Source organism: Pan paniscus, chromosome 11, assembly GCF_029289425.2.
Source record: "Pan paniscus chromosome 11, NHGRI_mPanPan1-v2.0_pri, whole genome shotgun sequence".
Classification (NCBI taxonomy): domain Eukaryota; kingdom Metazoa; phylum Chordata; class Mammalia; order Primates; family Hominidae; genus Pan; species Pan paniscus.
The window spans coordinates 96,617,162-96,629,785 of NC_073260.2; the positions used below are offsets into that span (position 1 = coordinate 96,617,162).

At 37.9% G+C, this 12,624-nt stretch overlaps 1 protein-coding gene across 4 annotated transcripts in view; it reads left to right on the forward strand.

Annotated features, from left to right (window-relative positions):
- Positions 1-10,981, forward strand: part of LINGO2 (leucine rich repeat and Ig domain containing 2) — a 1,246,058-nt gene extending 1,235,077 nt beyond the window's left edge. For all 4 annotated transcript variants that reach the window (XM_024930183.3, XM_024930184.3, XM_024930182.4 and 1 more), the window contains one exon: positions 858-10,981. In XM_024930183.3, the coding sequence (XP_024785951.1) occupies positions 893-2,713 (1,821 nt within the window). In that variant the 5' untranslated portion in view covers positions 858-892 and the 3' untranslated portion in view covers positions 2,714-10,981. The remainder of the gene's footprint in view (positions 1-857) is intronic.
- The last annotated feature ends 1,643 nt before the right edge of the window (positions 10,982-12,624 follow it).

The window sequence follows — 12,624 nt, forward strand, 5'->3', positions numbered from 1 at the left end:
CGGGTCCACTGAGTTTGTCTGAATGTGAAAGAGGGATAGTTCATTTATCATTAAATGATACTTTTTCTGAAAATTATTTATCTTCCCATTCCTCAATATTTATCTCAAAATCATTTAAAAGAGCATTTTTATTATAGCCATCTTGTACCTTGATTCTGCCTCATTCCTATGAGAAACAAAAACAATACAGGGATACTTTGAGGATCTTTTGTCTGCCTCAAATAAGAAAATCCCTTCATAAATTAAAGTTTGCTAAATGATGAAAGATGCGTACATTAAAATTCAAAGGTTAAAAGTAGAAAATGTGTACATGAAGAAAAACATTCCAACACCTTGCACTGAATATAACTTTGTTTTGTATGTTGCACCTAAAGGCCTGATATAGAATGAAACTTCTGTTAGCTTTGTTTTGAATAGAGGATGATATCCTAAACATTAGTGATGCCGACACTGATTCAAACTCAACTGCTTTCTTCTTAGCTGTTGACCTGTTTCTTTCATTTAAATTAAAAGTGAGCCTTTGAGTGTGAAATTTATACTGTGTTGTCTCACAGTCTGTGTCACACATTACCTTTATACTTGTCAAACATTGAAATTGTCATGACAACTCTGGGAAGCTATTACTATTATCACTATTATCCCCATTTCACAGCCAGGAAAACTAAAATGCAGAGAGATTAAATAACTTGACCAAGAACATGTTACTAAGAGGGTCGTCCATCAGGTTTATGCCCAAATCTGATTGATTCCAAATCCAGTATCCTTTCCATTACACTTGCTGCCCTATTTATGCCCCTTCACCTATTTATATCCTAACTCACCTTCTCTTCCTCCCTTCTTGTGTCCCTTCCATGCAGACCCGTGACCAAGGTGTAGACTAAGAAGTGGAGTCATGCTTCACACGGCCATATCATGTTGGCAGCCATTCCTGGGTCTGGCTGTGGTGTTAATCTTCATGGGATCCACCATTGGCTGCCCCGCTCGCTGTGAGTGCTCTGCCCAGAACAAATCTGTTAGCTGTCACAGAAGGCGATTGATCGCCATCCCAGAGGGCATTCCCATCGAAACCAAAATCTTGGACCTCAGTAAAAACAGGCTAAAAAGCGTCAACCCTGAAGAATTCATATCATATCCTCTGCTGGAAGAGATAGACTTGAGTGACAACATCATTGCCAATGTGGAACCAGGAGCATTCAACAATCTCTTTAATCTGCGTTCCCTCCGCCTAAAAGGCAATCGTCTAAAGTTGGTCCCTTTGGGAGTATTCACGGGGCTGTCCAATCTCACTAAGCTTGACATTAGTGAGAATAAGATTGTCATTTTACTAGACTACATGTTCCAAGATCTACATAACCTGAAGTCTCTAGAAGTGGGGGACAATGATTTGGTTTATATATCACACAGGGCATTCAGTGGGCTTCTTAGCTTGGAGCAGCTCACCCTGGAGAAATGCAACTTAACAGCAGTACCAACAGAAGCCCTCTCCCACCTCCGCAGCCTCATCAGCCTGCATCTGAAGCATCTCAATATCAACAATATGCCTGTGTATGCCTTTAAAAGATTGTTCCACCTGAAACACCTAGAGATTGACTATTGGCCTTTACTGGATATGATGCCTGCCAATAGCCTCTACGGTCTCAACCTCACATCCCTTTCAATCACCAACACCAATCTGTCTACTGTACCCTTCCTTGCCTTTAAACACCTGGTATACCTGACTCACCTTAACCTCTCCTACAATCCCATCAGCACTATTGAAGCAGGCATGTTCTCTGACCTGATCCGCCTTCAGGAGCTTCATATAGTGGGGGCCCAGCTTCGCACCATTGAGCCTCACTCCTTCCAAGGGCTGCGCTTCCTACGCGTGCTCAATGTGTCTCAGAACCTGCTGGAAACTTTGGAAGAGAATGTCTTCTCCTCCCCTAGGGCTCTGGAGGTCTTGAGCATTAACAACAACCCTCTGGCCTGTGACTGCCGCCTTCTCTGGATCTTGCAGCGACAGCCCACCCTGCAGTTTGGTGGCCAGCAACCTATGTGTGCTGGCCCAGACACCATCCGTGAGAGGTCTTTCAAGGATTTCCATAGCACTGCCCTTTCTTTTTACTTTACCTGCAAAAAACCCAAAATCCGTGAAAAGAAGTTGCAGCATCTGCTAGTAGATGAAGGGCAGACAGTCCAGCTAGAATGCAGTGCGGATGGAGACCCGCAGCCTGTGATTTCCTGGGTGACACCCCGAAGGCGTTTCATCACCACCAAGTCCAATGGAAGAGCCACCGTGTTGGGTGATGGCACCTTGGAAATCCGCTTTGCCCAGGATCAAGACAGCGGGATGTATGTTTGCATCGCTAGCAATGCTGCTGGGAATGATACCTTCACAGCCTCCTTAACTGTGAAAGGATTCGCTTCAGATCGTTTTCTTTATGCGAACAGGACCCCTATGTACATGACCGACTCCAATGACACCATTTCCAATGGCACCAATGCCAATACTTTTTCCCTGGACCTTAAAACAATACTGGTGTCTACAGCTATGGGCTGCTTCACATTCCTGGGAGTGGTTTTATTTTGTTTTCTTCTCCTTTTTGTGTGGAGCCGAGGGAAAGGCAAGCACAAAAACAGCATTGACCTTGAGTATGTGCCCAGAAAAAACAATGGTGCTGTTGTGGAAGGGGAGGTAGCTGGACCCAGGAGGTTCAACATGAAAATGATTTGAAGGCCCGCCCCTCACATTACTGTCTCTTTGTCAATGTGGGTAATCAGTAAGACAGTATGGCACAGTAAATTACTAGATTAAGAGGCAGCCATGTGCAGCTGCCCCTGTATCAAAAGCAGGGTCTATGGAAGCAGGAGGACTTCCAATGGAGACTCTCCATCGAAAGGCAGGCAGGCAGGCATGTGTCAGAGCCCTTCACACAGTGGGATACTAAGTGTTTGCGTTGCAAATATTGGCGTTCTGGGGATCTCAGTAATGAACCTGAATCTTTGGCTCACACTCACGGACAATTATTCAGCATTTTCTACCACTGCAAAAAACAAAAGAAAAAATAAAAAAGAACAACCTACAGTGTAGGATTTACATATTAAAAAGACACATTTGTCTAAAACATACTCTACAGAAAAATTTGTATCTGATTATCATTTGTTAAAGCCTTGCATCATATCATACTGTTGGTTCAGTACCACAAAGAGATCAATATATTCTTTTCTTCCTTTTTTGAAACATATATGCTGTACATGTTTTAAAGCAATATGAATGAGAGGTTGTGCTTTTAGTTACTCACCACTATACATCCAAGTGTGATTTCACCTTCCGTTACCTACAGATGACCCTGAGACTAGATCCCTGGAGTTATGGGCGGAGAAATTTTGAGAGATGTGTTTGTCTGATGTAGGATGCCAAGAAACAGGACCCAAGGCAAAACTGCTCTCAACTCTGTTAACTTCTGTTACTATAAATAAAGGCATGTGCCTAGTTTTGATACAGAATGGAATATTTTTTATACTTGTAATAATATCACACTGGACCAGTTTACTGTAAACAAAGCCCTTGGTTTCTCCAGAAGGTGGTACACCACTAGATGTACCTGTAAAATGCAAGGTAGGTGTTAATAATGAAAATGATTCATTTAATCACTCCTTGATTTTACTTTCCACAGTCACTATTAGCGGGTTAATAGAAAATGGAAGAAGAGGTAATGGTTACAAATAACCACAGGATAATATTCACCAGTAGCTAAGATCAAGAATTCAGATGTTCAAAAGCTCTCTGAATAAGAAAGAGTTCTTCTCAGATGCCAACACAAACCAGGGTGATACATACATAACATGATGTTAATGCAAACAACGATTTGTTTAAAACATGATAGCTGCCTGTGTGCTAGATTGCTGCTAGTCAAGGGAACATCTAGCTACTGCCACTCTGATGTTCTCTACTTGAATACTGTACACACAATATTACCTTGAATAGACAACTTCAGGGTTTCTTCCTGCTTCCTTACCAATTAGATTTTGGTTTTTTATTTGAAAATTATATTGTATAATACAGAGGAATTTGTCTTGTTTTCTAAGAACTGAGAAAAAACAAGGTGGATTAAAAAACATTTAGTGTTTTTTTTCTCCACTGAGGAAAAAGCAAGGTTATAGCCCTATAAATATGTCGAGTTGTGCTGATTTTTTTTCCTCTCTCTGACCCGAGAATACTTATCCAATTCAGTTTGTATTAATGACTGTTACTCAAAGTTAAACATCCCAGTTTTTAAAAACTGATGTCATGCCATGACCACCAGTCATCTGGTTCAGAGCAGGCATAGTTTCATTTGGCTAAATGTTCAGTGAATGACTTTCAAAGCATATGGTTATGTGATCTGAGAAAGCATTGAATGTGGACTGTGTTCATGCAATGTCAAATATTTAATCAGCATAGAACTGATAGGAAATATCTATACTTCTCCTATTTCAAGAGGGATCTGAAAATAGGTCATGTTTTTAATAACATGTAAGCTGGAGTAGAAAGTCTCTGGGGTTTGCTTCTTGACATATTGGATTGGCGGGTTGACATTCAAAAGGCTGGCTTTTTTAGTTTGAAATTTGAAAATTTGAAATTTTGAAGAACTTTAATAAAATTAAATTGACCCCAATGAAAGTAGGATAAGCCCAGAAATTATTTCACCAGATAGCAACAGAGTTAAACCCATTTCTCCCCTAATAAAGGGTGGAATATATGATGAAAGATTGAAGAATTGCCTGTTCAAGCCATTTTTCATTTGACTTTTCTGATGATTATCATAGATCTTTTAGAATTTTATTTTCCATTTGTGCCAAATACCTTATATCAAACAATGCAAATCAAGCTCTGCTGCAAACTCTATCACAAATCCAACTTGTGTGCAAATGGAATGGGGTCTTTCAAATTTAAGAATGAACTGTTAGAGATTTCAAAAAAACTTCCAAAAGTTAATAGAAACTATTTTGCAGCATTGTGTGAAGTGTAGTATTCAACTAATTGTCATAAAAGAGAAATATTGAGCAATTAATAAGAGGGCTTTGTGATTTTCACTGCTCTTTTGTCAAAATAAAAGTTGGCCAAAAACAGCTGAGTGAAATGAAATTGGATGAAAATGTACCCATCCATGAAAAAGATTTAGTTAAAAGATTTTGTTATTATTCATTTTATTGGAAGAAAAGAGAATGGATTTTCTCAGCGGTCCCATACTCTGATCTATGGAATAATAGTTATTTAAGATATTTCTAAGCATTCTTCCAAAAAAGTCCTGTTGACCAATCTATCAGGGAAATGCATTCTGTAACCACCTTTAGAGATTCAAAATCTATATGAGCGTAATAAATCCTCTGAAAAGTCCTGTAAACAGGAATCCTGTTTAATATTGTCTATCTTCAGGTTTCACTAATTTATATGAGCAGAAAGCACTTCTTTTCGTGCTATAACTGTTAACATTTTCAAAAACTAGAGCTCCATAGAACCCCGGTTGGTCTACTTCAGACTGGAGTAGTACTCTTCTGACGTATTCCTAAACCTAATGTTTCCAATAAGAGTAAAATTACTGTTTAAATTGGCCTCCGATCGACTACCAAAAAAATATTGACTGTGTCAGTGCTTAGATCATAAAAGTATATTGACCAGATATTTTCAGGGGAATTGGCTACTTTTTGCCTGAAGCATCCATCATAGCAATGGATTAATAGGTAATTGAATAGACATTTAATTTTCTACACTCTCACTATCTGAGCAGATTTTGGGTTCTTTTTGTGCGTGCAAAGCTCTGGTATCCATTGAGTGAAACGCTGGTGCTTTAGTACTCAGTTTCACAAAAGGATTCATGAATTTTCCCTCATGGCTTCTGATTACCTCTTTGTTATATCAACTAGACCATGGTAGAGCATAACAGCTCATACCAGCACAGGGGCCAACTACTCACTTAAATATGACATCTCTGAGTCATTTTCTTCCCAGAGGCTTTGTTTCAAAGTATCCCAGAAAGAAATACTGTTGTTTGACTCAGCATTTCACTCCAGTTGGTTTTCATTCCACTCTGGTTTTGCTCAACTTTCTCAGAAATTTTGCTTGTTACTGACAACTCCCTAGTAGGAAAAACACATTCAGAAGTTGCCCTACAGTATTTAGGATGGATTCTTTTTTCATTATTCTGTCAAATATTCTGTGCTCCTCAGTTCTTACAAGAGTCCAGAAGTTGCAGTCTTCTGACTCTTTAAAAAAAGATTATTTAAATGTCATTTGCATTGAGGCCTGACTTTTGTCACTTTACTCTGGTACAAACACATGTATTTTTATATCAGAAGAACAAAAGAGAGAATGTGATCTTGGAGAAATAAAATTGAGTAAAGTCCCATGTAAATTAACTTGTATTTCCAGGGTCTCTCTTCATCTCTGTGTCAAGACATTTGTTTTAACTTCAGGGGATGTACTCAGAAGCCATTCAACACTGAATATGTCTTGAGGGTTTCTAGGAAAGAAAAAAAGTTACATAATTTTCAGCTTAGAAGTCTAAGACCAAACATAAAGATATATCAAGACTTTAAAGAAGGTTGGAGGCAGACATTTGACCCATGTTAATCCTGTTTTCTTTCTTGCCAATTTTTGTAGTTATCTCCTACCTGAAGAAGAATCAGAGATCATGTTCTTTCTTGACTTTCACTGAAGTCCTTTTCATACCTTTTTTCTATGACCCAGTCACCTATATCTCACATGAGCTATCCCAAATGGATTCTGTGGCATCTGAATCTAATAACAAAACCTTTGGGACTAAAGGCATTCATTCTACTCAGCACTTAGGTAAAGACTTATTATCTCTATTAATATAATTAACATTCCCTGTTTGTTAGACTCATACATCATGTGCCTGGTTATTTCCATTGATTTTCCACCACTGGCTTTGGGAGCACCTTTTAATTCCTTTCAGCTAGAACCCTTGATGTTTTTCTGATTGAGGAGTTTGGGAATTATTCTGCCTTTGGGTATAGAAAGCTTTGAGGAATGAAATATTATTTGATTTGTTTGATTTTTGAATTTTCTATTTTAGTTAGGCAACAGAGGGTGTTTTCTGGTACTTTGGCAAACACTTGACATGAATCTCTCAGTGATGCTCCCCTTTTCACCTTCAAAAGCCATTCCCAAAAGAGCCTTCTCATTTACATTCCAGGTGGGAAAGGACAGCTTTACAACATAGGTGTACAGGATAAAATGATAGCTGATTGCTGTGCTCTTTAGCTCAATTAACCTAATAAACACTGGGTCCAGGGGCCATATGTCTAGGCTTGCAAGGTTTAGCCAAGTAAACAAGGTTTTAAATCAACAATTAATGACAGGTTTTTGACCCTGAAGTTGGTTTGCCTGTTTGGAGAACAGTATGTGTAACTGCATGTCTTCTCAAAAAATGGTAGGGACTAGAACTTCCTTATCTTATGTGAGATTTTTAACAAATGGTCTAGGATGAAATGTGTCCAACAACAACAAAATACATAATTAAGATGTTTGTAAAAGGTTTATTTTTCTAAAATAGGACTGGGGCTGATGTTACTCTTTCCAAATTTGGGAGTTTGATCAGGACAAGCTTGCATGTGCCCCAGACTGCCCTTTCTCAAGTTGACCAAGGTCTTTAATACCTCTTCTCCCTCCCTGACCCCCTTCTCCCTGGAGAACATCCTGAATAGGAAGGAGAAAAAGAGCAGGAACTAAAGTCCCCTGAGACAGCCCACAGAAGGAGAAAAGCTTTGGTATTCCCCCACATTCTTGCCTCCTTTCCTGATGCAGCAATTGAAATGATCCTTCACTCTCTGCCTACTTACCACTGTCACATCTCAGCTGCTGCCATCCTCATCAATGAACGCTCTCTCCAGGGATAAGTCTTCTTTCATTGGTAACTGAGATTCTTGGGTAATTGTTAAACTGGAAATTGCTTTAAAAAAAAAAAAAAACCCTCCAGCTATCTCACATAACACTTTAAAAGTTAAGACTTACCATTCACATAATCACAAGCTGACAGCAATCTGCAGGTTGAGTGATTCTGATTTTTTTTCCTCTCCCTTCCAGAAGCAGGTGGGTTGATATAATACCAGCCTTAAATAGAAAGCTTTATTTATAGCCTTAGCAGAATGAGAAAAGAGCTGGCATAATCAAGAGAGTACTTCACATTTTAAAGAAGACTTTACCTTTAATATGCAAAATAGTCATTAGAAGACAACAAAAATGCAAATTTATGTTTTACTAAATTGCTTAACTATATTCCAATAAAGTTCAAAAGATAACTGTCCATACTGAAGATGGGTCAGCCAAAGACTTTATGCCTGTTCTAAAAGGACCAAAAAAAAGCAGAAATTTGGTTGCCATGTTAACTTTATTTTGTTGCACACCTCCTATTCTAAATTGCTTTAATATCTTTACACTGTAATATATTGAGTAAAATCAACAATATAAGGTAAATAATAAACAGGAGATTAATTCAGACTTGCAAAAAAATTTTTTCATTCTTTACAATGTATGTCCAGCAGCAAACTGATGTATATACATATCTCTTGTGTGATAACAAGAGATTGGAATTGGCATGAACAAACTTTGCATAGAGGCTGTTTGGAAGAAAACATGCTGTTTTTCTCCCCAGTTATAAAATCAGGTATATCATAAAAACCTGAGTTGCTTCATGCACAAGACAGTTGTTTTCAGGTTTTTTCCATATGGTATAGAATACCCCAAATCATAATTAATTTCTATTGTTTATATATACATATATAAATATGTGGGGAAGGGTGGTTAGATTTTTTTGTGTTTAAATTATAACCATTTTAAAAGTTGATAAGCCTGAGCAGGAGAAAAAGAGACAGAATGTGTATCTGTGTTTTCCTTTAATGTCTTTTATCAAAATCCTATTTTGAGAATATCCCATGATTGAAAGTTAATAACCAAGAACCTAACAAAACTTTTCGTAAAAAATGCCTGAAAGTTTTTGTTTTCAAAAAATTAATGCTAATGACAAAAGTATCTTGATTTAGGTTTGCATCTCTTTAGCTATTGGTTAATTGTTGTGGGCATGTTTTTTTTAACGTGTAAAAACAAATTTATTAACATGTAAAATAAGTTAAGAAAACATGTCTTCTTTTCAGATGAAAGGGCTTAAGCATCTGACATCTCAGTTAAATTCACTGAAGTATTAATAAGAAATGCAATATGAGACAATCGGAGTCATATAAAAATATTATTGAGAGAAGTAGGTTATATGAGTCTCACAGGGAACGTGAGGTATCACTGTATTAATTAGTAATCCCCAATACTGTCAGAGATGAAGCAGGTCCAGTGGAATCTCATTCAAATGCTAAGGTGAGTGGAGACAACTCACAGAGGAATCAAAAGACAGGCTATCCAGTTACATAAAGTTACAAAGGGGTCATAGTTCAACCTGCTGGGCATCCAAATTTATGTAATATCAACCACACTCTAAAGATATTCTACTTTTGTGGAGTTAAATCCTGTATCACTTGCAAAAGTATCCCAAATTCATGTGACTTAATTACATAAGCAAGTAATGGGCATAACTTAAGGCATAAGATCTATTTGAGCAAGAACTGAAGGGTTCAGCAAGCCGTACATACAACACCACCATCTAGTTTTTCTTTCTGAGTTAGCCTTCACTCAGCCAAATGATTCAAAACATTGTGTCAAGTAGGAAGGCACAAAAAAAATAAGAGAAACAACTTTAGTCTTCAAGCAAATTGAAAAAAGGGAAAGAGAAAATTGTCTAGTGTTAAAGAGGAAATGAATTGAAAATTTTTAAACTCCTCTTGGGCTGAGAGTGAAGGTGCCCTCTCTTTACCTTTTGTACTTGAGGGAATAGGCTTTGGAGAGATGTGTTCAGGCAGGTGTCATCATCTAGGGTATCATCTTTACTCCCTGTGGCTCATTAGATGGCTTCCAGTGAAGGAGGAGGAGGTAGAGAAGGAAGCAGAAAGCTGACAGTCATGGTACCTGAAAGTCACATTGTTAGAGAGCAAGGAAGTCTGGGATTCATCTCCAGGAAGCAATAAACACACAAATACTGAGACTGTTAGCAAGAAATCAGAAAAGGTCCCTTTGCTATTCTTTTCTTTCTTTTTTTTTTTTTTTTTTTTTTTTTTCCATTGAGATGGAGTCTCACTCTGTTGACAGGCTGGAGTACAGTGGCACGATCTCGGCTCAATGCAACCTCCCCGTCCCGGGTTCAAGAGATTCTCCTGCCTCAGCCTCCCCAGTAGCTGGGATTACAGGCACCCACCACCACGCCCGGCTAATTTTTGTATTTTTTTAGTAGAGACAGGGTTTCACCATGTTGGCCAGGATGGTCTCGATCTCCTGACCTCGTGATCCGCCCACGTCGGCTTCCCAAAGTGCTGGGATTACAGACGTGAGTCACTGCACCCGGCCTGCTGCTATTTAATTGCAAAATGAAAAGCTTGCCCCTAGAGAGAGAATTTCTAGAAAATGTTCTGTTAATGCCAGAGCTACTCTGGTCAGAGTCACATCTCTAACAGTGGGCTTTTATTTTATGCTAGTAAATCAGTAAGACTAAAACAAAGGGCCGTTTCCCATAAGCATAGTTTTGAATGTGTTGGGTAGACATCTCGCCAATTAATATTAGGAGTTAGCTTGTCCAGTAAACTCACCAATCAGGGATAAGATGATCCCAATACTTCAGGACTTGTACTTAAACAATGGGAAGAAGATAATATAATGAAGTCGAAGCTAAACATACTTTTAACTCAGTGGCCTGGCTTCTAGCTGTGCACCTTAAAGACTTTCTGGTCATGTATTACTTCATAAATTTAGAAGTTCATCATAGTTCTGTGTTTCTATTTCTGTTTGGTTTATTCTTCCTTTCATTTTTCTCAGTCATGAGCATACTGCCCTTGCTAGATGGCTGTTAATGTTTTTGTGTTGTTTGATACAGTCGAAATAAAAATTAGGAGTTTCTACCTACTCCCTTCAAGGCAGATAAGCTTATTGTACAACCCTCTATTCTTTTCTTAATTACTTCATTATCAGACCTAAAACACAGGACATGAAGATTAATGTGGAATAAAGCCAAGTTAAGGAGAAAAGTGAGAAACCTGAGGGGAAATTTACCTACTATTTCTGCCACTGACTGGTGGAAAATCTGAAAACACTGGCTTCTAGGGCTTGTCACACTGGTGCCTTTCATCAACTCTTATAAATAACTAAATGCAAAAATTATGACCCTCTATCAAAAAAAAAAAAGGATTGGGAAGGAGATCGCTTATTATAGCTATGCAGGTATTGTTTTATTCTATAACGCTGTCATTGGCAAATCAGGACATGTCAATAAATCTCTCAAAGTAGTATATGTATATTAATGGCAGAATGACACGTATATACATATCTATTACTAAGAACCATCTGGAGAAAAAAATAAGAAAATTTAAAAAATAAGAAAAAAAGATAAGGCAGGTGTAAAATATGTGGATTCTCCCTATTCTGTTTGTCTGCTAATAAAGATAACTAAGAACTCACCTGAATCACCACAGAGTCAGGGTCTCAGAAATGAAAACCCAAAGAGAGTCTCTACAAAACGAACAGACTGCTAGAGAGGATACCTCTTTGATTGAAATACCTAAATCTTTTATGTGATTGTGAAAGTTATATCTATAGTGAATAATTTTGTATTGTCACATTGGGAGATAAATTTGTTTACCAGATGCCCATCTAAGGCAGAAGTAACATTTATGTGAACCCTTTTCTAACTACAGCATCACTATTCATATTATTTCCAAGCACAAGAGATCAAGTATGCTAGTACCATAGCACAGAGGCAATTCACTACATCTAGTCTATTCCTTTAGCCATGGGCTATTAGCTGGATGTACAAAAGACTAATAGGTTACATCCATTCTATACATGCAGGGCTCTCATAAAAGTTAAACACTTCTTCAAACCTGCACACACAAATCCATACTGTGGCATCCAGAGTTTCTTTAAGCCTCACGCTGTATCAGTACAAACATCCTACAGGGAATTAATTCACTGAGCACAGAACAAATGTGTAATGCAAAGAGATTACCAAGTCACCTCCACCACCTTGATTTATATAAGCTCTTCTGTTTTAGCAACACCTGGAGAATCCAGTGGTCTGTGCTTCAGTGGTCTCAAGAGCTCTTCATGGCAGTTCTGTAAGAAAGTTGCTGGCTTTAACGCAGGGCTGGTTTCAATATAGGGCAGCTGTTTTCTGCTGTGAGTCTTCTGGGGGAAAAAGAATGGGTTCACGGAAACTGAAAGTAACTGAAAAATGTATCCTGGCTGGTGAGTGTAGGAAGAGTAGTTCATTGTTCTGGTGGTTGAATATATTTCACAGGAACATTTAATAAGAATTGGAGAACACAAGCATTTCAAATAAATGGCAATGATCATATGAGCATATAAGAATTTAATTGCAGAGGAAAATGGATGATTATGCATATCATACTGCCTCTAATATTGATCTTGAGTTGGTTTCTAAATTGATAAGTAAATACATTCTGTATTGAAAATCATTTTAAATGTCTATTTATATATTTAAATATTGCCAATAATTAGCTTAAATACATGCCCTCAGAATATTCAGGAAT